The following is a 22,954-nucleotide window of genomic DNA, read 5'->3' on the forward strand; positions in this document are numbered from 1 at the left end:
TCCTATCATTTGCAATGACATGGATGGACCTAGAGGTTATTATACTGAGTGAAATAAGTCAGACAGAGCAAGATAAATACCATATGATTTCACTTATGTGCGGAATCTAAGGAACAAAAAGGACAAACTAATCAAAAACAGACTCACAAATATAGTAGACAATTTGGTGATGGACAGTGGGGAGAGGGGTTGAGAGGCTGGGAGAATACGGTGAAGGGTTAAAGAAGTACAAATTAGTAGTTGATAGATGATCACAGGAATGGGGAACACAATATAAAGAATGTAGTTAACATTAATATATTGGCTAGGTAGAAAACCAGAGGAGAGAAGAAGCAATTAGGGGGATAGTTTTATAAACTATATAAATGTCTAACCAATGTACTGTACACTTGAAACTAATTAAAATTAAAAAATAATGTTAAATCTTACAAAAAAAATTGCCTCTAATTGTTTTTGACGAATAAAGGGGAAGAGGTATTTTTCCTTGGGCAAACCCTAAATCAAGTCAAATAAAGACAGCCTTAGGAGTGACATCTGAGGAATGACTAGACAGTTTATATAATGACTGTTCTCTGGGAATGGGGCTTTGAAGGAGACTCAGTGCTATTTTGTCCTCTCTTATGGCTTCCAGGCTATTTGTTTTCACTGTGGATGTGGGCTGTTGGTTTTCAATACTACCATGGAGAAGGGAATAGGACAAGTTAAGATGTCACAAAGCTGCTGTTCTTACAGCTATTTTTTCTTAAATCTAAAACTTTAAAGTTTATTAGAAATTATTTTGAATCCCTACGGTGGTTGTAACTTATGGCTGTTTTTGTTTGCTTTAAAAATGAACAAATACTCCCTAGGTTGTTGAAGCTTCTGGTTAAATTCTAGGGTTTTAAATAGTTGATCCTGAACATTGTTTTTGGCCTGTTTTATTGTTTCTTTTATGGAAGAGAATATTTTCAGAGGTTCTTACTCTGCCATTTTCCCTGATGTTATTAAGTAATTTTAAAGATGATTTTGCTTTGAGTAAACTTCATGATTTACTAAAATATGTGTATGTGACTTGAGGATCTGGTTTTCTTACACATAATTTTTTTCTTTCTTAATTAAAATGTATATTTTAAAAAGGAATTTTTTCCTTATTCAAATATGACTAGCATTTTGCAAAGTGTAGAATTGTGAGTAAGGCAGGGTTATTCACTCATGTGCTTTTTATATATGTCTGAAACCTAGATGGTTCATGGAGCAGTGACTAAACATTTTTCTGGGGTGACAGATACTAACATTAGATTTGTTAGTTTTAACTACAAGCTCAACTTTTTTTCTAAAGCCCTTGGAAATTCTCTTTTAACAGAATGCAGAGTCTGGATGAGCCATGGACTGAAGAGGAAGGGGATGGCTCAGACCACCCATACTACAACAGCATTCCAAGCAAGACACCGCCTCCAGGGGGGTTTGTTGATGCTCGATTGAAAGTCAGATCTCATGTCCCTGACACAGCCCAGGTAAGTGTTATACCTTTTTCCGTGGATGCTGGTGAACTAAACATTATTTCCTTTATATTATCTTCAACATTACTTTTAGGCTGGTGTTCTGTCTAGTCTTTGACAGAATAGGTCACAAACTTTTCCCCCTTGAATTTCACAAAACAGACATTACAAGGTTATGCCAAATAGCCAAGTACCTTGGAACTATATTGTGATTCTTGAGATAGGATCGGGGGGACTCCTCTTCATATTAGGAAAAATCTCATTATATTGCTATCTTTATGAGGAGAAGAGAGAGTTCAAGGTTTTAAAAAAGTCTAGATGCTTTGGGTTCGCTGAAAAGACAGTGGAAATAGGTCTTTAAAATGGTGAGAATTTTGTGAACTTTTCTGTTTTAGTTAATTTCCTAATTTTCCCTCCAACTCAAAATTCTAGTAAAGCAATTGCTTTTTAGAGTGATAGTATCTCTAGTTTGTTAGAGAGAGTTTTTTCATGGCATTAACCTTATGTGAATGATTATGACACTAATAAAACTGTCAAACATAACATTGAAATCAAGTGTCAGTAGCTCTGACATGGAGGGAATTAACTGGGTAGACTTGCTCAGATGTATTAGGTGGGCAGTATGTTCTGACACATAGACACTAACTGAAATTTATTTTAGGGCATGTCGAGTGATGCTGCTGCATGTAGAAGAGCTCAATTCATGCTCAAACTTGAGTGGGGGGGGGGAACATTGTGGGGGAAATGCAAAAAGAGCATAATTTTGATGAGATGCTTCCTCATACTCATACAAACTTATTTCCCAAATCTTAATGCCAACTGTGAGGCATGAAGAGAAAATTGAGTGTAATCAGGGATGAAAACAACTGACTGCTGCAGTCCCATCTACTGTGTTATGGCTTTTGGAGATGGGAAAATAAGATGAACATAATTTTTTTCTCTTTGTGTATTTACATGTGTCCATAGTTTGCAGGAAAAGAGCAAACTTATTACCAGGGAAGACACTTAGGAGAGCTATTTGGTGAAGACTGGCAGCAAACACCCATCAGGCAAGGTGAGAGGCAAGGTAAGGAGGGTGAGAAACATAAAAATATAGAAGTCATTTGCTACTTTCTGGTCTTCCTTGCCCCTCCTCCATTCTTACAAAACCATTTATTTGCTTTATAACCAGATATAGATTAGTTTGCATTTTCCAGAATTTTATATACATGTAATTATATATTATGCATTCTTTTTTTTCTGACTTATTTTCATTCAGCTAAACTATTTTTAGATTCACTCCTGTTGCTTCATGTATTGTTTATTCCTTTTTTTTATTGCTAATTAGTATTTCACTGTGTGAATACCCTATACTATTTACCTGTTGATTAATATTTGTTTTCAATTTGTGGCCATTACAAATAAAGTTGATATGAATATTCATATTAAAAAATAAAACAAAAATAAAGTAATGTCTCCCCATTGGATAGTTCATTTACTGAGAACCCACTAGAAAAATCTGCTGAGGGTGGGATTGCAGATTCCTGACCAGATCAAAGAAGTAAAATAAGGGCTGTGGGGTGCCCACTACTACATATCAGCTGTTGCCTCTCCTGGCACAAGGATCAGTTCATGTCTCTCAGAACTTACTGTTCACAAGCACTCTGGAGATTTTCTTCTGACAGGAGAGCTGAAGAATCGACCTCTCTAGAGGCATCTCCACTCATTTCAAGTGGTAGTTGGTAGGGGGACTCTGAAGTGCGTTACATGGAGTCCCTAAGCTCCCCAGTGGTTCCTAACAGGAACTAGTAGCTTTCCCTTCCTGGCATCCCCATTGTCCCCCTATCCAGGATCAACTTCAAGAAGAGTAGAGTGACACCTGTTCTAGGCAGAGATGATGCCAGGGATACATCCTTCACATGCCCTGGCTGCATTTAGAGGACACTTCCACATGCTATTGAATCGATGAATATGCACCTACATTTCACATTAAAAATAATTTAGACACGACAAAGTTAGCAGTTAGACACAACTAACTGCTAACGTAAGTCTCTAGTCTCTAAACAGTTATTTCTACGTGTGTGTGTGTGTGTGTGTGTGTGTGTTTTGAAGGTTTAATTTAAAACATTTCCCCTCCTCAAACATTTCCATAATTCATTCAATAGCTCTGGGGTCATGGCTACAAACCGCAGGGTCTGAAGGAGATGGAGTGACGAATGAGTTAAGATTCAACTTATGCCTCTATATATGTAAATTTAACCATTTATAGATTTAATGTTAAGGCTTTTTCCTTCATTGTAGCCATTTGTGCTGGGAGTTAATGGCAATAAATTTTTAAAAGTTCCCCCTTGTGAGAGAATTTCACATGTTGTTTGCCCCACCTGAAAAATGACCCATTAGTGCTGGCCTAGTCAACTGAGTATAAGTCCTGGCAGAAGCCACTACCTGGCTCTACCTTAGAGTAAGATAGAAATAGCAAATCAAACTTATAACTTTGTCAGAGACACTTTTTTTGCTGTCTTCATCTTTGTTCTACATACATTTAAAATGTATTTATATAACTTATGTGTACCTAGACCTATAATAACTGCTAAAGACTAAAAGAGACACATTATTTACACAATAAATTTATTTATTGAGAAAAGATTAGGTTTATTTAAAAATGAGATCTTTTTGTATATTAAAGTTACTCTGATCAGGTCAAGAACAGGCAATATAAAAGATTCATTATGGCAAAAATGAGCCTTATGTAAGTTTCTGTCCTGGAATTTGAGACTCATAACTCTTAATAAATTTCAAATTCTCATTTGAAAGCAATAAATATCTTTTTTCATTGAACAAATAAGAATTTCCCTTATTAATTCACTGTCAGCTATTTCCCCTTAAATGAAAATGGACTCTTGGTATTGCCATGGTGTATGTGTCCACCTATCCCAGATCAACATCTGCCATTGTGTGAGTGGGAAAGGACTGTTGTCAGGAAAGTTATTCATTTGGACTTTTAATTCTCTCCTTTTTAAAATTAGTTTGTAAAATTCTTCTTACAAACTGATTTGTTTGCAATGCACACATGAGTGAACTACAGATAGCTGCTGCTAAATAGGACATAACCTAGGAACAGTCTGTGAAACATAGACTGGTCAAGTCAAGTGCAAGAATAGGACTAGAGACAGGTCACGTCTTTGCTTGGAGACACTCCCCCAAAAGGATTTTAGCAGGATATTTACATTCCCACTGTACGGGTGGACAGTGATGTGCTGCCCAAAGTCCAACAATGGGCTCTAGAGAAAGTTTCTTAAAAAGCCCTGAGGCAATTCTCGCCTGCTAGTTTGAGCTGGCTTCAACATCCCACTGCCAATAGGGTATGAAAGGTAACCTCTCTCCAGAGATGTGAATACTAAAAGACCATCTTGAGAATATGCCTGTACGGTGTGCTAGAGACAAGGATCCTGTAAAAGAAATTGGATAGTGACCCAAGCAGGTGTGATCGGGCAATACCCTTCACTCTCTTCAGGTGACAATAGCAGGCATCACTGGCCCAGCCTGGGCACAGTCTTGGGCCAACTGTAAAGTGCCATAGAGGCACTGCCTGGGGGATAGGAACCTTAATCATGCACCCACTCTGGGCCTCCTTTGTGGAGCCAGGGGCTGCAAGGCTCTGTTTTATAAGGAAGGTGTCTCAGATCATTAGGTAGTAACTTCCTAAAACGGGGTTGGAGCACTTGTATTGCATTGCTGGAATGAGGTTAACTTACAAAGCATTCACTTACACTTAAAAGGAAAAAAAGGGCAATTAAAATAAAGCTTGTTGCTCTTTTGCTTGGTTGCTTGAGCTCAAGGCCTTTGTTAAGGGTTTGAGCAGACCAAGGCATGGCCTACTCTACTCACCAGGCCAGGGCAGGGGGCCAGAGTCTTGGTAACGACACTGTCGTGGGTATCTGCTGTAATGCGCTGGCAGTTCTCATTTTGACATAAGGTGTGGAGTGAGTCCTAGCCAGAACAAAACTGTGTGAGACAGGATCAGAAGAGATTAATCTGATAGGGATCTGCAGGAAGAATTTTCTTATGGATAGCCTGTAGGACCTTCTCTGTGAAATGCTGGGTGGCTTAACTATAAATGCACAAGCAGCGTTACCGTCAGAAGAGGAAAGAGGGCTCGTTTTCTTGTTGCAGGGTCTGTGGACATCTACAGCATGCCAGAAGGGAAAGCGCATGTGGCCCCTACGGGAGAAGCCCCTACCTACGTGAACACCCAGCACTTCCCACTGCAGGCTGGGCCATCTGCCAGCAGCAGCGCAGAGAGCAGCCCAAGGAAGGACCTCTTTGACATGAGTGGGTTTCCATTTGCCTCTTGTTTTCTTTTCTTTTAAGTTGGTTTTTGATGCTGCTTTTTATTGGAAATCTGTGCAATTACCGATTTTCCGGTAGCTGAGTTTTAATTAACAGTGATAACTACCTGCACTCTTCTGGGTTATGAGTGGGATTTTCAAGGTTTTGAACTTGGCCAGCCTCTGCTTTGAGATTATAACCCTTTCTGTAGTCCAGAGACAAAGCAATCTCCCTCTCTTTTTGGCATTAACTTTCCTCTTGAAGATCTGCACATTCATTGAGACAAAGGGTATACATAAATAAATGCACTCATTTATTTATTCTCTTAAATATTAATTGGCTATTGTGTGCCAATTGCTGTCTCAGTTGCTAAGGATGCCAAGATGAAGTGCTATGGTCACTGTCTTTTGCAGTGCTCTCAGTCTGTTGATCAAGACCAACATGTAACCAAGAAACTACAGCACACCCCTCTTGTATGCATGTACCTCCTTCTCATTTTTCTCTCATTCTTTCTCTCTCCCTTACTCCTCTCCATTGAGCATCTAGCATGCATCATATACCATTCTATTTACTGGGATATAGGGGAAAACAAAATAGGCAAAGTCCCTATTCTTATGGAGCTTAAATAATCACTATATATTACCAGGTAGTAACAAGTGCTCTGATGAAAAATAAGACAAGATAAAAAGAGAGACAGGAAACTACTTAGATAGCAATATCGTGAACCATGGACCTTCTGCTTGTTGAAAACATTGAGAAAATTAAATCATCCATGAACTGATTAATGGAAGTAAAAACTGTTGTTAAGGAATTTTGGAAGAATTTCTCAAGCTCACAAAGAGCTCTATATCCCCCCAATTTTTTTCAAATCCAAAATTACAGGCTAAAGAAGGAAGGAGACTAGCATTTAACAAATTTCTACCATGTGCTATGCACTTATTATTTTATTTAAGTTTTGCAATGGTCCTACAGGTAGATACTATTGTTGTAGTCATATACCATATAATGACGTTTGTGTAAACTACAGACCATATATACACCAATGGTCTCATAAAATTATAATGGAGCTGAAAAATTCCTGTCACCTAGTGACATCATTCCTGTCTTAATGTCATAATGGTACAATGCATTACTCACATGTTTGCAGTGATGCTAGTATAAACAAACCTGCTGTGCTGCCAGTCCTCTGAAAGTACCATCTATGTTTGTATAAGTGCACTCTGTGATGTTTGCACAATGGCAAAATTGCCTTACTACGTCTTTCTAAGAATATATCCCCATGTTTAAGCAACACAAAACTGTTATTATTATGACTATGACCATGACTATGACTATAACTATGACTATAGCTATAGCTATGACTATGACTATGACTATGACTATGACTATTACTATCCCTATTTTACAGATGAGAAAACAGAATCCTAGAGGTTAAGTTATGTTACTACTGGTAAAGGCAACAGTCACACTTGCTATTTGTGATATTATATGTGAGTGAGGAGAGGGTTGAGTCCTTTTATGATTAGGAGGCATAAAAGGGTTGAGTCCTTTTATGATTAGGAGGCACCATGATAACAAAAATCTATTTTTCCTCAGCCACTTTAGTTTCCTCAGACACCGAACTCCCATTCTGACTTACAAAAGTCACTAGAACCAGAATAACTGTAGATTCTCCGTGTTTGGAAGCACCTTAAAGATCATCTAATCCAATCCCTTCACTTAAAATAATGTGGAAACATCTTAGGTGGTATGATGTTACTGTCCCAAGATGCAGAGCAAAGTAGTGGCTCTCTGAGCCTCTGCTCCAGTTGTAACAATGTCTCCCAACTAAAGTTTAGTTGTATTTGTCATCAGACAGTTTTACTGTTTAATTTATCCAGTTTACCAGTGATTTATGGCCCCAGAGCCTGAGGAGAGTTAGACTGAGCTGGAGTTTAAGATGGAAAAAATAAAAATCAGAGCCACCATTTTCTTATCCGGCAATTTTTACTCCTGCTCCCAAAACCAGAAAAGAGGAGACAAAAAGAAGAAAGAGCCCTGGGAGGCAGTACCTAATAAAAAGTATGAAAAATAAAGGCAGCAGTCTAAGTTGTTTATCTTGAACCACTGGAGCTAAATAACGATTGTGCTGATGGCAAAGGTAATGATGGTGATGATAGTGGTAATGATGATGGTAATGGTGATGATAATGACGTAGAACAGTATAATATAAATTTTAACTACTCTAAGTAATCAGGAAAAAGATAGGATAAAAAAATCAAATTTTAATCAATAGTTTTAACTTCTTTTTCTCTCCAAATATGTAAATGATTTAGCAAGTGTCAGAATGACTTTATTTTGGTTTTATTTTTTCACCTCACTTTTGCCCACCCTCTACTAACAATTAGTCTTATTTTACAGCATTTGTTGACTATTTATAGGGTCAGAACTATATCCGAAGAACAATGTTGGACTTTGGGGATGTACTTGAGCCCAGGAGGATGCAGTTCTTGTTCTTGTGGTGCTTGCTTTGTATTGGGTTAGCAGTGTGGTCCTAAATAATCATTATAATACTGTACACTTGCATAGCACTGCACAAATTTTTCATAGTGCTTTTGTACAATTATGTTATTTGAAAATTGAACAGATTTAATTAGGCAGGTCTGGTGACATCTTTGCCACTGATATTTTTTTGTTAGAGCAACAGTCTTACCATTCACTAATGCCCTGTGGCGAGAGGTATGTTCTGAAGGGCCTGAAGTCAAGCTCAGTCCTAGACACTTACACAAGAACCTTTTCCACAGGGAAACAAGTGAAGGTCAGGGGAAGGTAGGGCTCCTAACCTGGGGCAAGTCACAAAAAAGGCACCCAACAAATGTCATTTTCATTCTCTTTTAAAAATTTACTCAATCCAAAGATTTTGAAATAAACACTTGATAGGTTTTGCACAAAATCAAAACCTAGCAACTTGTGTTTCCCTTTGTGTATTTCCTTTGAGACTGGCAGGCTTTTATTCAGAAGAGAATATATTTGTTAAAGAGGCTAGCCAATGTTTCAGAGAAAGTAGATGGTGTGTAACATGCATGGCCTCCTGCAGCATGCAGAACTGAAGTCATTCTAACCAGCTTGGGTGTGTTCGAATACTTGGCATGAGGCACAATGCCCAGCTGCCTTAGGAAAGCAGACTTGTCATGCCCAGATTTGGGCTTTGCTTTCAAATGCTTGTTATGATGAGTCTTATTATATTATTAGCCTGTGATTTGTCTCCAGTTCTTTCTTCTGGTAGAGTTGCCTTTGCATTCCCATTCCTTGCATTGTACTGCTTATCATTTGTTCTTCTTGGATTGACCTTTTGCTGGCAAATGCTATTGACAGAACCTTTTGAAGATGCTCTCAAGAACCAGTCCATGGGACCTGTGCTGAGCAAAGCAGCATCTGTGGAGTGCATCAGCCCCATCTCACCCAGAGCTCCAGATGCTAAGATGCTGGAAGAGCTGAAAGCAGAGCCTTGGTACCAAGGGGAGATGAGTAGGAAGGAGGCAGAGGGGCTGCTGAAGCGAGATGGAGACTTCTTGGTCAGGAAGAGCACCACCAACCTGGGCTCCTTCGTTCTCACTGGCATGCACGATGGCCAGGCCAAGCATCTGCTACTCGTGGATCCGGAAGGCACAGTGAGTACAGGGCAACTGCTTTCCTTCCTTTACCCACATGTGCCTGCTAAAGTCCTGACGGCACTCCTCCAGGACTCTGAGCCTAAGCACAGGGGACTAATGCTTTCAGGCCAGAGCTGGGCTATGGGAGTCCATGGTCAGGACCCTCTGCAAGTTGTAAAACTTGGAAAATCACCAGAGCCCAGACAAAAAGACTTATTCTTGTGTCGTTTAAAATAAATACAAAAACTGATGAAGTTTTTCTCCCAAATACACTGATATGGCACAAAGGAGTGCAGTTTTTAATATTTCTTTCAAATACCTCTAGAAGGTGAATCATAGGTTTTCTTTGCAGGTTGTAGCATGGGATGAAGCAGTAAGTAAACCCTTATTCATCAGTCTCGTGGTTTCCCAATCAGAGAAGTAATGCCTCATGACAGCGAGTTCAGCAGTACAATTGCGTCTGAATAATTCTGTATGTTTGACTGAATAGCCCATCTTCCAGTCAATAACTAGATTTGACTTCACCCTGGCACAGTCCAAGAAATGCTAAGTTTAGTGAATGTAATTATATTAAACTAACCATTGAGTAAATTTCAGGATTGTTGTTTAAAATCTTTTATCCAGTGAAAACAAAGAAGCAGGTCGAGCTTTCTAAGCAGTGGTTGAGAACACTGCATTATTTTGATTGATAGGTAGGGATGAAGGATTAGTCTTCAGCTGTGCGTGGTGAACACAATTTAACATTGTATGTTTAGAGAAGGAGTGGTGTTGCCTGAGATGATTTGTTACCTCAGGTGTCTAGACAGAATTAGTTGCCCACTAAACTTAGCTTTCTAGACACCATCTCTGTACCTCCTGTTCCCCTCTCCACCTGGGAAACCATTCCTATGAATATAATGTATATCTTTCCAATTTACCTTCTTTCGTTGTGTGTATTTTCTTAAAATATATGGGGAAATATACATAATTTGTGTTTGTGCATTTTTAGAAATTTGCAAACATGATATTGTTCCACAAATTCCATTTCATTTCTTTTTTTCCCCCCTTTGGTACATTTTTGAGGTCTGTCAAAGATACCTTCTCTATACTGAACAGTTACTTGGGTGGGCTCCCTGAGAATCCCTATATACATGGTCTGCACATCACTTCCTGAGCTCTCTAATGAAGAAATGAGGCACTGAAAGCACGCTATAAACACTTGCACATGTTTACCCTTGTACCTAGGACAATCTCTCTGGGGCATATTCCAGGAGTGGAGAGTTTTTGGTCATAGGATATACATGCATTTGATTTCATTAGGAGTTGTATTTGCTTCCAGAGTGGCTGCACTACCTATGTGCTCTGTAATAGAGCATGAGAGTGTCCCCCTCCTCCTCTTTCTTTATATCATCCCTCTAGATTTGCTTATCTGGTATGAGTGAAGAGTGAAATGATGTGTCATTTTGCCATATAATTCTTTGATTGCACTTCATGCACAGGTTTCTCCTGTACATTTTATGTTCCTATCTTTTCCCCACGTGTCTCTTCTAATCTTATCGGGCTTTCTTGTTGAGTTTTTCAGCCATAGAATTTCCGTGTGTACTTCTCCCAGTTTTTACTTATCAGATAATTTTCTCTGAGACATTCTTCATCAAATAGAGGTATTTCTTTGGAATATAGCCAAATCCATCTATTTTCCTCATTACATTTTATGTTTTGAGTTTTAAAAGATTTCCTCACCTACAAATGACAGAGATACTGTATTCTGTTATATTTTCTCCTATTAGCTTTATAGTTTTATCTTTCACAGTTGCATTTCAATTATAACTAAAGTTACATTGGAAGATGATTTAAGATAAGGACCCAACATTTTTTAAATCTCCATGTAGTGAGCCAACTCTTTTATCACCATTTGCCAAATAGCGCATCTTTTCTTTGTAGTACTGATGATCCTTCTATGACGTACTAAGTTCTCTGTGTCATAGGCCTGTTTCTGGACTATCAATTTGTTCCATTGATCTGACATTTTATTCCTTGTGCAACTACTACACTATATTGATCATTATGTCTTTCAAACTGTCTTAATCTCTGTTGGTATGAATCCTTCCTCTTATTCTCCTTTTTACAAGTAGACTTAGCTATTCCCAGACCTTTATTCTTCTTTGTTGTGATTTTAGATTCACTTCATCAAGTTGTCAAAAAAATTAAAAATGCTGGAGTTTTGATTGGACTTTCATTGAGTTTATAAATTAATTTTGGAAAAGCTGACATTTTTTCGATATTAAATCTTCATATCCATTAACAAGGTATATGTCTCCACTTATGTAGTTTATAAGATGTCCTCGGTTAGAATTTTAAAATTCTCTTCAGAAAGTTCTTCTGTTTCCTTTGTTAGGTCACTTGCTAGGGTGTCTAGTTTTAGTTGCTGTTGTATGTGGTATGTTATTTTTAGTTATTTTTTTTTCTCAACAGTTATTGCTGCAGGGAGAGAAATGTTGTGTGATCTTGTGCCCAGAAATTTTTCTGATTGCAGTGGTTTTACTGGAACAACAGTCATGCCATTGTAAATACTGACAGTTTTTTCCCTTGCCTTCCAATTCCTGTCCTTAAATGTTTTCACCTCACCTTGCTGACCAGCGTGCCTTTGAGGATTGGCATGCTTGTTTTGTTCCCCGCCTGAATAGGAATGTTTGAGATTTCATTCTATTAAAATTGATGAAGGGCTTCTGGTCAAGATGGCGTGGAAGATAGACTCTGTACTTGCCTCCTCTTACGACCACATCAAAATTACAATGAAACTACAGAATAATCATTATTGAGAGTTGCCTGAGATCTGGCTGAATAGAAATTCTACAACTAGGGACATATATAAGAGGCCACCTCAAGACTGTTAGGAGGGGGTGGAAATGCAAAATGGGCCAGTCCCACAACTGTATGTGGTGGTTGAGAATCAGGAGGGATATCTTGGCTGCAGAAGTCTCTCTGCAGGAGTGAGGGATCATGACTAAATAGTAGGCTCCTCAGCCCAAGGTTCCAGTGCCAAGAAGTCTCCACAACCTCTGGCTGTGTAAATCAGAATAGATTGTGGCTGAGTAAGACAGAGGGCTATGGGAGTCGCAGATGCTCCTCTTAAAGGGCCCATGAGCAGACTTAATCGCTAATGAACTCATTCGCTCTGAACTTCAGTACTGAGGCAGCAGCTCAAAAGCACCAGGGATATATGAAGAGGAATTGAATTGTCTGGCTTCACGGCGAGAGCTGGAGGGGCAGCTTTCCCACAGATAGAAGTGCTGGCAGTATTTGTCAGTTCTTTGTTGACCCTTCACCCTTTCTGGAGCGCGGATGCAAGTGGCCATCATATCTGAGCTCCATCAACACTAGTTGTCCTGCCCTGGTGATTCCCAGACCCAGGCCCTCCCAACTTGTGGATCCACCCAAGTTGCTTCCAGTGATTTCTTTTTTTTTTTTCTTTCTTCTTTCTTTCTTTTCTTTTCTTTTTTTCGTTTTTCTTTTTTTACAAATGGTGGGTCTTGGCTCATGCTGCGGACTTTCCTAAAAATCTCTCAAAGTTTTGCAAAACCCAAACGAACATCATCTAACCTTAGTGTGTCCCATACTTCTTTCTGAGCATCCCCAAGCCCGGCATTAGCAGCAGCTGGCCTCAGTTCTTGGCTTGGCTTCTTCAGGCATCTCTAAGCCCAGCACAGATGTCAGTCATCTCTGGATTGCTTGGTGACTTTTGCAAGGTGGCCTAAGAAGTGCATAGGCTGCGACTGAGCTTGGCCTGCAGTGAGGCCCGTCCCAGGAGGCCCTTGAGCTGATACACCTAGTGGCCTGCTTCGACTAGAACCAGAGCACCACCTAGGGATGCATCTGAGAATGACACATCAAAAGGGCATCTTGGGTGGCACCAGAGCCCTGCTAAAGTGAATCACGCTACCTAGGGTCGACCCCTCACTGGCCAGTCCTCATAACAAATCAGCCCAAGGGTCAGCCACTCTCATTGACATGCAAATAGCATGCAAGGCTCAACTACAACAGGAGGGTACACACAACCCATACAAAGACACACCTTGAACACTTGGCTCAAGTGACCGGGGAAGACTGTGCCACTGGACCCCACAGCACACCTACTACATAAAGCCATTCTACTAAGACTAGGAGACTTAGGAGCCCTACATAATACATAGTAACAAAAACAGGAAGGCAGCCCAAATGGAGAGACAAAGAAATGTGTCCCAAATGAAAGAATAGAACAAAGCTCCTGAAAAAGAACTAAACAAAATGGAGACAAGCAATCTACCAGATGCAGAGTTTAAAACACTGGTTATAGGATGCTCAATGAACTTAGGGGAAGAGTAGATAAAGTCAATGATAACTTTAACAAAGAGAGAGAAAACATAAAAGTGGAGGTAGAAAACAAAAAAGAATGAGTCAGAAATGAAGAATACAATAACTGGAATGAAGAATATATTAGAGGGAATCAACAGATAGATGAAGCAGAGGATCAAATTAGAGATTAGAACATAAGGTAGCAGAAAACACCCAATCAGAACAGCAACAAGAAAAAAGAATCCAAAAAAATGAAGATAGTTTAAGGGGCCTCTGGGACAAGCATAACGACATTCATATCCTAGGGGTACCAGAAGGAGGAGAAAGCAAGGAACTGAAAACCTATTTCAAGAAATAATGATGGAAAACTTCCCTAACTTGGTGAAGGACATAGACATACAACCCCAGGAAAGTCAGAGAGTCCCCAACAAGATATATCCAAAGAGGCCCACACCAACATACATCATTGTTAAAATTTGAAAGGTTAAAGATAAAGAGAGAATCTTAAAAGCAGCAAGAGAAAAGCAATTGGTTGCCTACAAGGGAACTCCCGTAAGACTGTGAGCAGATTTCTCAACAAAAACTTTGCAGTCCAGAAGAGATTGGCATAAAATATTCAAAGCAATGAAAACCAAGGACCTACAACCAAGATTACTCTACCCAGAAAAACAATCAGTTAGAATTGAAAGACAGAGAAAGAGCTTCCTAGACAAGAAAAAACTAAAGGAGTTCATTGCCACCAAGCTAGTATTACAGGAAATGTTGGAGGGACTTCTTTAAGAAGAAGAATAAAAATGTACCAAAAATGAATGATAAAGTGGCAATAGCTACATAACTGTCAACTAGTATTTAAAATGAAAAAGAGCTAAATGCTTCAATCAAAAGACAAGATGGCCGAATGGGTAAGAAAACAATACCCTTACACATGCTGTCTTCAAGAGACTCACTTCAGATCCAAAGACACACACAGACTGAAAGAAAGGGATGGAAAAAGATATTTCATAAAAATGGAAATGAAAAAATCTGGAGTAGCAATACTTAGACCAGAAAAAATTAACTTTAAAACAAAGGCTATACCAAGAGACAAAGAAGGACACAGTAATTTCTACTGCTGGTTATTTATCTGAAGAGACCCAAAATACTACTTTGAAGGGACATGTGCATCCATATGTTCATTGCAGTATTATTTACAATAGTCAAGATATGGTGGCAACCTAGGAGTCTATCAGTGGGTGGATGGATAAAGAAGAGATGATACACATACACAGTAGAATATTACTTGGCCATAAAAAATGAAATCTTACCATTTGCAACAACATGGATGGCCCTATAGGGTATTTTGCTAAGTAAAATAAGTCAGATAGAGAAAGACAAATGCCATATGATTTCACTTACATGTGGAATCTAACAAGCAAAATAAACAAACGAAACAGAAATACACTCATAGATATAGAGAACATTTTGGAGGTTTCTAGATGGGAGGGGGGTTGGGAGGTAGGTGAATAAGGGGAAGGAATTAAGAAGTACAAATTGTTAGAAAATAGTCATGAGTATGTAAAGTACAGCTAAGGAATATAGTCAATAATATTGTAATAACTATGTATGGTGTCAGATAGATACTAGATTTCTCAGGGTGATCACTTTGTAAGTTATATAAATATCGAATCATTATATTGTACACCTGAAACTAATATAATATCGTATGCCAACTATAATTAAAAAATAAAAAATTTAAAAATATTCTGAAAAATGATGCAAACATTTATGTACCTGATATAAGAGTACCTAAATATACAAAGCAAATATTGACAGACATAAAGGGAGAAATCAACAGTAATACAGTAATTATAGGAGGCTTTAACATCCCCTTGACATCCATGCATAGAAATTTACAGACAGATAATCAACAAAGAAACAGATAAATTTAACTGATATTTTTAGAGCATTTCACCCCCCAAAAAGCAGAATATACATTCTTCCAAGTGCACATGGAACATTTACCAAGATAGATGAGATGTTAGGCCATAAAACAAGTCTCAATAAATTAAAGAAGACTGAAATCATATCAAGCATCTCTGACCACATGATATACAACTAGAATTCAATTACAAAAAGAAAACTGAAAAACGTACAAACACATGTAGGCTAAATAACATGCTACTAAACAATAGATGTATTAACAATGAGCTCAAGAGAGAAATCAAAAGCTACCTTGAGACAAATTAAAATAAAAACACAATGACCCCAAATCTATGAGACACAGCAAAAATAGTTTTAAGAGGGAAATTTATAGAATTTATAGCAATACAGACCTATCTCTAGAAATAAGAAAACTCTCAAAAAAAAAAAAGTTAATCTTACACCTAAAAGAACTAAAAAAAGAGCATCAAACAAAGCCCAAAATAAGTAAAGTAAAAGGAAGAAGATAATAAAAATAAGAGTGGAAATAAATGAAATAGAGTAAAAACAAACAAACAAACAAACAAAACAACCTCAATACAAAAGATCAATGAAACCAAGAGATAGTTCTTTGGAAATGTAAACAAAATTGATAAACCTTTAACCATACTCATCGAGAAAAAAAAGAGGACCCAAATAAATAAAATCAGAAATGAAAGAGGACAAGTAACAACTGACACTACAAAAATACTGAGTATTATAAGAAAATACTACAATCATATGCCAACAAATTGGACAATCTGGAAGAAATGGATAAATTTCTAGAAATATACAATCTTCCAAGATCGAATCAAGAAGAAACAGAAAATCTGAACACACTGATTGTTACTAATAAAGTTAAATCAGTAATCAAAACACTCCCCAAAACAAAAGTCCTGGACAGATGGCTTCATGGGTGACTTTTACCAAACATTCAAAAAAGAATTAATACCTATCTTATTCCATTATTCCCCAAAATTGAAGAGAAGGGAAGGCTCCCAAGCTCATTTTACAAGGCCACCGTTATCCTGAATCAAAACCAGACAAAAACATTATAAAAAAAAGAAAATTACGGGCCAACATACCTAATGATCATAGATACAAAAATCCTCACAAAACATTAGCAAAGCAAATTCAGCAATACATTAAAAAGATCATATATCATAATCAAGTGAAATTTATTCCTGGGATGCAAGGTTGGTTTGATATCAGAAAATCAATTAGCATGATACACCACACAAACAAAAGAAAGAATAAAAATCATATGATCATATCAAAAGATACAGAAAAATTGTATGACACAATCCAGCATCCACTTATGATAAAAACTCTCAGTAAAGTGGGAATAGAGGGAACATACCTCAATATAAGAAAGGCCATAAATGACAAACCCTCTTCTAATATCATTCTCAATGAGGAAAAGTTTAAAACACTTTCCTTAAGATCAGGAACAGGACAAGGATGTACACTTCTATTCAACATAGTGTTGGTAGTCCTTGCCATGGCAGACAAGAAAAATAAATAAAAGACATTGAAATTGGAAAAGAAGAAATAAAGCTGTTGTTATTTGCAGATGACATGATATTGTATAGAGAATGCCTAAAAGATTACACTAAAAAGAAAAAAAAAAAAGAAAACTAGAATTAATAAAGGATTTCAGTAAAGTAGCGGGATACAAAATTAATATTCAGAAATTAGTTACATTTTCATACACCAATAATGAATTATCAAAAAGAGAAATTAAGAAAACAATCCCATTTACAATAGCATCAAAATAAATTTAACAAAGGAGTAAAAGACCTATACTCAGAAAATTAAAAGATATTGAAGAAAGAAATTGAAGAAGATGCTAATCAATAGACACATAAACCATGCTCATGGTTAGGAAGGATTAATATTGTGAAAATGTTCATCCTACCCAAAACAATCTATAGATTCAATGCAATCCTCATTAAAATACCAATGGCATTTTAATAGAGTAGAACAAATAATCCTAAAATTTATAGAGAGCCACAAAAGACTCTGAATAGCCAAAGCAACCTTGAGAAAGAACAAATTTGGAAGTACCATGCTACTTGATATCAAGCTATACTACAAGGCTAGAGTAACCACAATAGTATGGAACTGGCAGAAAAACAAATGAATGGAACAGAATAGAGAGCTCAGAAATAAACCCTTGCTTATATGGTCAATTAATCTATGACAAAAGAAGCAAGAATATATAATGAGGTAAATGCAGTCTATTCAATAAATGGTATTGTGAAAACTGGACAGATACATACAAAAAATAAAACTAGCCCATCTTTTTACATCATATACAAGAATAAACTCAAAAGGGATTAAATACTTAAATGTAAAACCTAAAACCATAAAACTCCTAGAAGAAAACATAGACATTGCTTTTAGCAATATTTTTTCTGCTATATCTCCTCAAGCAAGAAAAACAAAAGAAAAAATAAACAAATGTGACTATGTCAAACTAAAAAGTCTTTGCACAGTGAAAGAAATCATCACCAATATGAAAGGCAACTACTGAATAGAAGATATTTGTCGAAATTAGTTACATTAGTTACATTAGTTACATAAGGCGTTAATATCTAAAATTAATTAGAAACTCATACAACTCAACACCAAAATCAAACAATCTAATTAAATGGGCAGAAGACCTGAATAGATGTTTCTCTAAAGAGGACATACAGATAGCCAATAGATATATAAAAATGTGCTTGATGTCACTAATCATATGAGAAATGCAAATTCAAATCACAATGAGATATCTCCTCAAACTGTCAGAATGGCTATAATCAATAAATCAACAAACTCAAGTGTTGGCAAGGATGTGGAGAAAAGAGAAACCTCTTTCACTGTTAGTGGGATTGCAAATTGGTGCAGCTGCTTTGGAAAACAGTATGGAGATTTCTCAAAAAATTGAAAATAGAATTACCTTATAACCCAGAAATTCCACTTCTGGATATTTATCCGAAGAAATTCAAAACACTAATTTGAAAAGATATATGCATCCCTCTGTTTATTGCAGCATTATATACAATAGCCAAGATATGTGAGCAACCTAACTGCACATCGGTCGATGATTGGATAAAGAAGTGGTACTTATATACAACGGAATATTAATGGGCCATGAAAAATGAAATATTACTATTTGCAATAACATAGATGTACCTATAGGGTATTATGCTAATGAAATAAGTCAGACAGAGGAAGAGAAATACCAGGTAATCTCACCTATACATGGAACCTAAAGAACAGAGTGAGTGAACAAACAAAACAGAAACTGACTCATAGATAAGAGGGAACAAACTGATGGTTGCCAGATGGGAGTGGGGTTGACAGGCTAGGTGAAAAAGGGGAAGAGATTAAGAAGTACAATTGGTTGTTGCAAAATAGTCACAAGAATGTGAAGTACAGCGTAGGGAATATAGTCAGTAATATTGTAATAACTATGTATGATGCCAGGTGGATGCTAGACTAATCAGGGGGAGTGTTTCATAAATTATATAAATGTCTAATCACTATGCTGTACACCTGAAACTAATGTAAAATTATATTGAATGTCAACTGTAGATGAAAAAAATAAAATTAATTTTAAAAAGGCCGGTGTAACCTTTTGGTAGATTGCCCTTATCAGCTTAAAGGTATTTATTCGTTCATTCATTCACTCACTCACTCACTCACTCACTCACTAAACAAATATGAACCAAATGTCTACTAAATCCAGACATTGTTTTTGTAACCTGTAATATTTTGTGAATCAGTTAAAAGGACAATCTTGGTTCTCATGGAATTCATGCATATTAATTACCTAATTTTTTTCATCATGTGTAGGCATTGAACTTTATTAAATACTTTTTAACATCTACTGAGATAATACTGTAATTTTTTTCTTAAGTCAATTAATGTGGAGAATTACACTGGCAGATGTTTCTAACGTTCTATCCTGGCATGAACCCTTCTCTGTCTTGACTAGAAATCATATAATGCATTATTGGATTTGGACACCTAATGATTTCTTTAGAATTTTTTCAGTTGCTATTCATATGTGAAATCTGTCTTTATTGTCTTTGCTTCCATCACTGTGTCCTCATCTGGTTTGGGTGTCAGAATTATAGGGTTATACTCATCTTTTACAATAAGCTAGATTTACTTCAAATCAAAGAATGCTTCCCTCACCATTTTATCTTGAATAGAAGCTCCCAGGTACCCCCTATTTCTTTACACTAAATTATTCTTACCCTAAAGCACTTATCACACACAAATACTGATTTATTTGTTAATTTGTTTATTATTTAAACCACCCCACCCCAAACTATAATCTTCATGAGGTTAGCAGTCTTGCTCAGTGCAGTATCCCTTGGTACCTAGAATAGTGCCTGACACATAGTAGGTGTTCAACAAGCATTATACAAATGAATTCATAGATCGATCTCAGTCTTTTTCAGAATTTGAGAGCCCAAAAAAGTGGCATGGGGTTCTAATGGTCACGTACTATTGGCAGATGTAGAACCAGAAATAAGATTTTTCAGATAAAATCAGTCCAGAGTTTTTTCAATTTGCATAGCTTGTCTGTTAATTCAGTTGTTTCTATCTAAAAGAAAACAGGAGAGAAAATGCCTAAGTAATTCCATGAGAATATAATATTTTACTTGAAAATTTTAGGTATTTTTAAAAAATGAAAAGTTAAACTTTAGCTGAATTATATGATCTTTTAAACCAAAGATTATTAATTTTTTTCACTCGGTCCTTATAGACAAAAAGATGATTTAAAAAGATATGTATTACTACTAATATACATTCACAGACCAGTATCAAGATAATGTAGACGATAAAGAGGAAAGGAAGTTGTGGTGATATAGTTAAACCAGGTGTCCAGTCAGTCAAATCCCACACCTTGCTGTCTATACAACTTTAATTTTGGAGGAGAAATTTATAGCACAGTTGAGAAAATTTGTAAATCACACCTACTAATAACTGTTGTTTTGGGGGGCTTTTGCTGGATCTGATTATCTAGTTTAATTGATCTTATGGAGGACAGCTTTAGCTAAAAAAGAAAATGGAAATGAAAGACTTAATTAAAAATGTAATGTTGCTTCCTTGCTGTGAGGACACCAAAATAGACGATGAACACATTCTCTTCAATATTTATTCATCTGATTTTCATGGTAATTAGTTGGTCCCTGACTATAAAGGGGTAAACTTGGCAGAACAGATTACTCAGAGAAATAAGGATGCAAAACAGCTCTGTGTCTAAATTTATTCCTGAGTGGAACCTATGTGACTTCCCACTGTGAACTGATTGTTCAAGATGGGAGCATGTGGGGTTGCTAGAGATATGGGTGACAAGGGAAGCACAGCTTCCGAGCTTCTGGGGAGGTGCTGAAGCTACTTACTCTGAGGTAGCAGCTGGAAAGAGCCTGGTGACTGGGTTTGTAGGAGCAGCCTCGGAGATTGAGCACTTTCTTTTTTCTTTTCAACATCTTCAGAATCATTTAGTCAGCCTTCTTGGGTCTAAAATTATTCCCTGAGTCACTTATCATTGATTCATCCTTTGACTTTGAAGGGCCAGCAAAGTGAGGTGGGCACTGTGCTTGCATTTCAATAAGCTGCTGCCACACCAGTGGTTTGGTGTTGCATGGGCTTCATTAATGTGCTCTCAGGTGTTGGCACAGTTAAGAGCACACACTGGGGCTCTGCATTCATAAAATCACAAAACAACCATTCAGCACCCACTTTTATCAGGTTTTTATTTTACTCTGAGAGTAATTAGGGAAACAAAGTCCCCTGGCCCCTCCACTTAAAAAGCCCCATTGGTATTTTAACATTCCTTAAGTATTATTCAGTCTAGGCTCTGCTGCAATGACAAAGAAAATGGGAATTCTCACTGGTTTAACCCAGCAAAGCTTCAGTCCCCACTTACCCCAACCATATGTGTCAGGCCCCTCTGCTCGTTAGGTGACTCAAGTGCCAAGCAGCGTCCATTTCCTAGGTCTGCCTTGTCAACACAGGGCTCAAAGGAGAAGAGAGGGATGGAGAAAGCATGCTGGTCATCAATGACCTGGCAGGGACGCAACCACACTTCTCATGGTCCTTGGTCTGACTTCATGGGAGTATGAGACATGGATGGAAAAACATGACTTGCCTGATGGATGAGACTATCTCACCACATTTCGATTCTGAGAGAAAAGCACAGCCAACATTTTCTCTTCAGAGTTTTCTCCATAGTGCTTAAATTGCTGTTCAATGATTTAATATTTTAAGGTATATTTTCTTGATGTTCTTTCTGAAAACTAAAGATTTAGCTCATTTTTGCTAGTTCTTTCAATTTTTGACAAGTTTTTTAGTTGTTCTTATGGTTGCTTTTGTGCCTTTAAATATGTCTTTCTTGTTCCATCAGTGTTAGGCACAGCTGCTCATCTTCCTCCCCTACCCTGCAGGGGATGGGTGGCCCTGCTGGGCCTTTATCTTCTCTCCCTTCTTCCTCTATTCATCTTCTGTTAGCAGTAATTTTACTTCTTTTTTTAAATGCACAAAAATGGAGAAAAAACATCTAATGAATTCCCATGTTCCTGTTATCGACTGCAAAAATTGCCAATACCATTCCAAACTTGATTCACCTGTATCCCACCCCGTCAAATTTTGGAGTATCATTTAAAATTATAGTACAAATAACTTTTTTCTTAGGAAACATTTGAGAATAACTTGCTCAAATGGTCCATCGCCCTAAGTACTTTAGAGTACATTTCCTGCAAACAGATACATTTTTCTGCTTAACACAAGAGAGGCATCAGAATCATCATCACTTCACTCTCCAGAGCTTTCTCATATTTGAGCAGTTGCCTCAAGAATGTCCTTGATCATGGAAAGGCTGCAATTCAGAATCACATGCTGCATTTAGTTGCCACATCACTTTAGTCTCCTTTAACCTGGAAGAGTTCTCATGTGGGTTCGTCTGATGTTTCCTTGTTATTGGGTTCAGGCCATGCATCCTGGCTGTGCTATCACAGAAATACTGCTGTGTGTGTCACCACATTTTGCTACATGGGACTGTTCACTTGGGTCACTTGGTTAAATAGGTGTCCACTGAAAACTTTCTTTACCTGGTAATTAAAAATTATTTTGGGGGAAGTACTTAGAAACTACATAAATATTCTCCTAATTCAACTTTCAATCTATCCACTTATTCATTTTTATCAGTGTGACTTCATGGTTTCCTGCTTTATTTGGTAGATTATAATCAGTTACTATATTTATTTTGATGCTCCTTCAAGCTGC

The 22,954-nt window shown here is 37.3% G+C and overlaps 1 protein-coding gene across 1 annotated transcript in view; it reads left to right on the forward strand.

Moving 5' to 3' along the window:
* SHC3 (SHC adaptor protein 3) overlaps positions 1 to 22,954 on the forward strand; it is a gene marked incomplete at its 5' end in the record, with an annotated part of 154,034 nt that overhangs the window by 102,201 nt on the left and 28,879 nt on the right. Inside the window, 4 exons of the mRNA XM_025040786.1 lie at positions 1,343 to 1,493; positions 2,445 to 2,544; positions 5,631 to 5,789; positions 9,141 to 9,436. Coding sequence (XP_024896554.1) covers positions 1,343 to 1,493; positions 2,445 to 2,544; positions 5,631 to 5,789; positions 9,141 to 9,436 — 706 coding nt within the window. The remainder of the gene's footprint in view (positions 1 to 1,342; positions 1,494 to 2,444; positions 2,545 to 5,630; positions 5,790 to 9,140; positions 9,437 to 22,954) is intronic.

Source organism: Pteropus alecto, unplaced genomic scaffold (genome assembly GCF_000325575.1).
Source record: "Pteropus alecto unplaced genomic scaffold, ASM32557v1 scaffold219, whole genome shotgun sequence".
NCBI classification, from domain to species: Eukaryota; Metazoa; Chordata; class Mammalia; order Chiroptera; family Pteropodidae; genus Pteropus; species Pteropus alecto.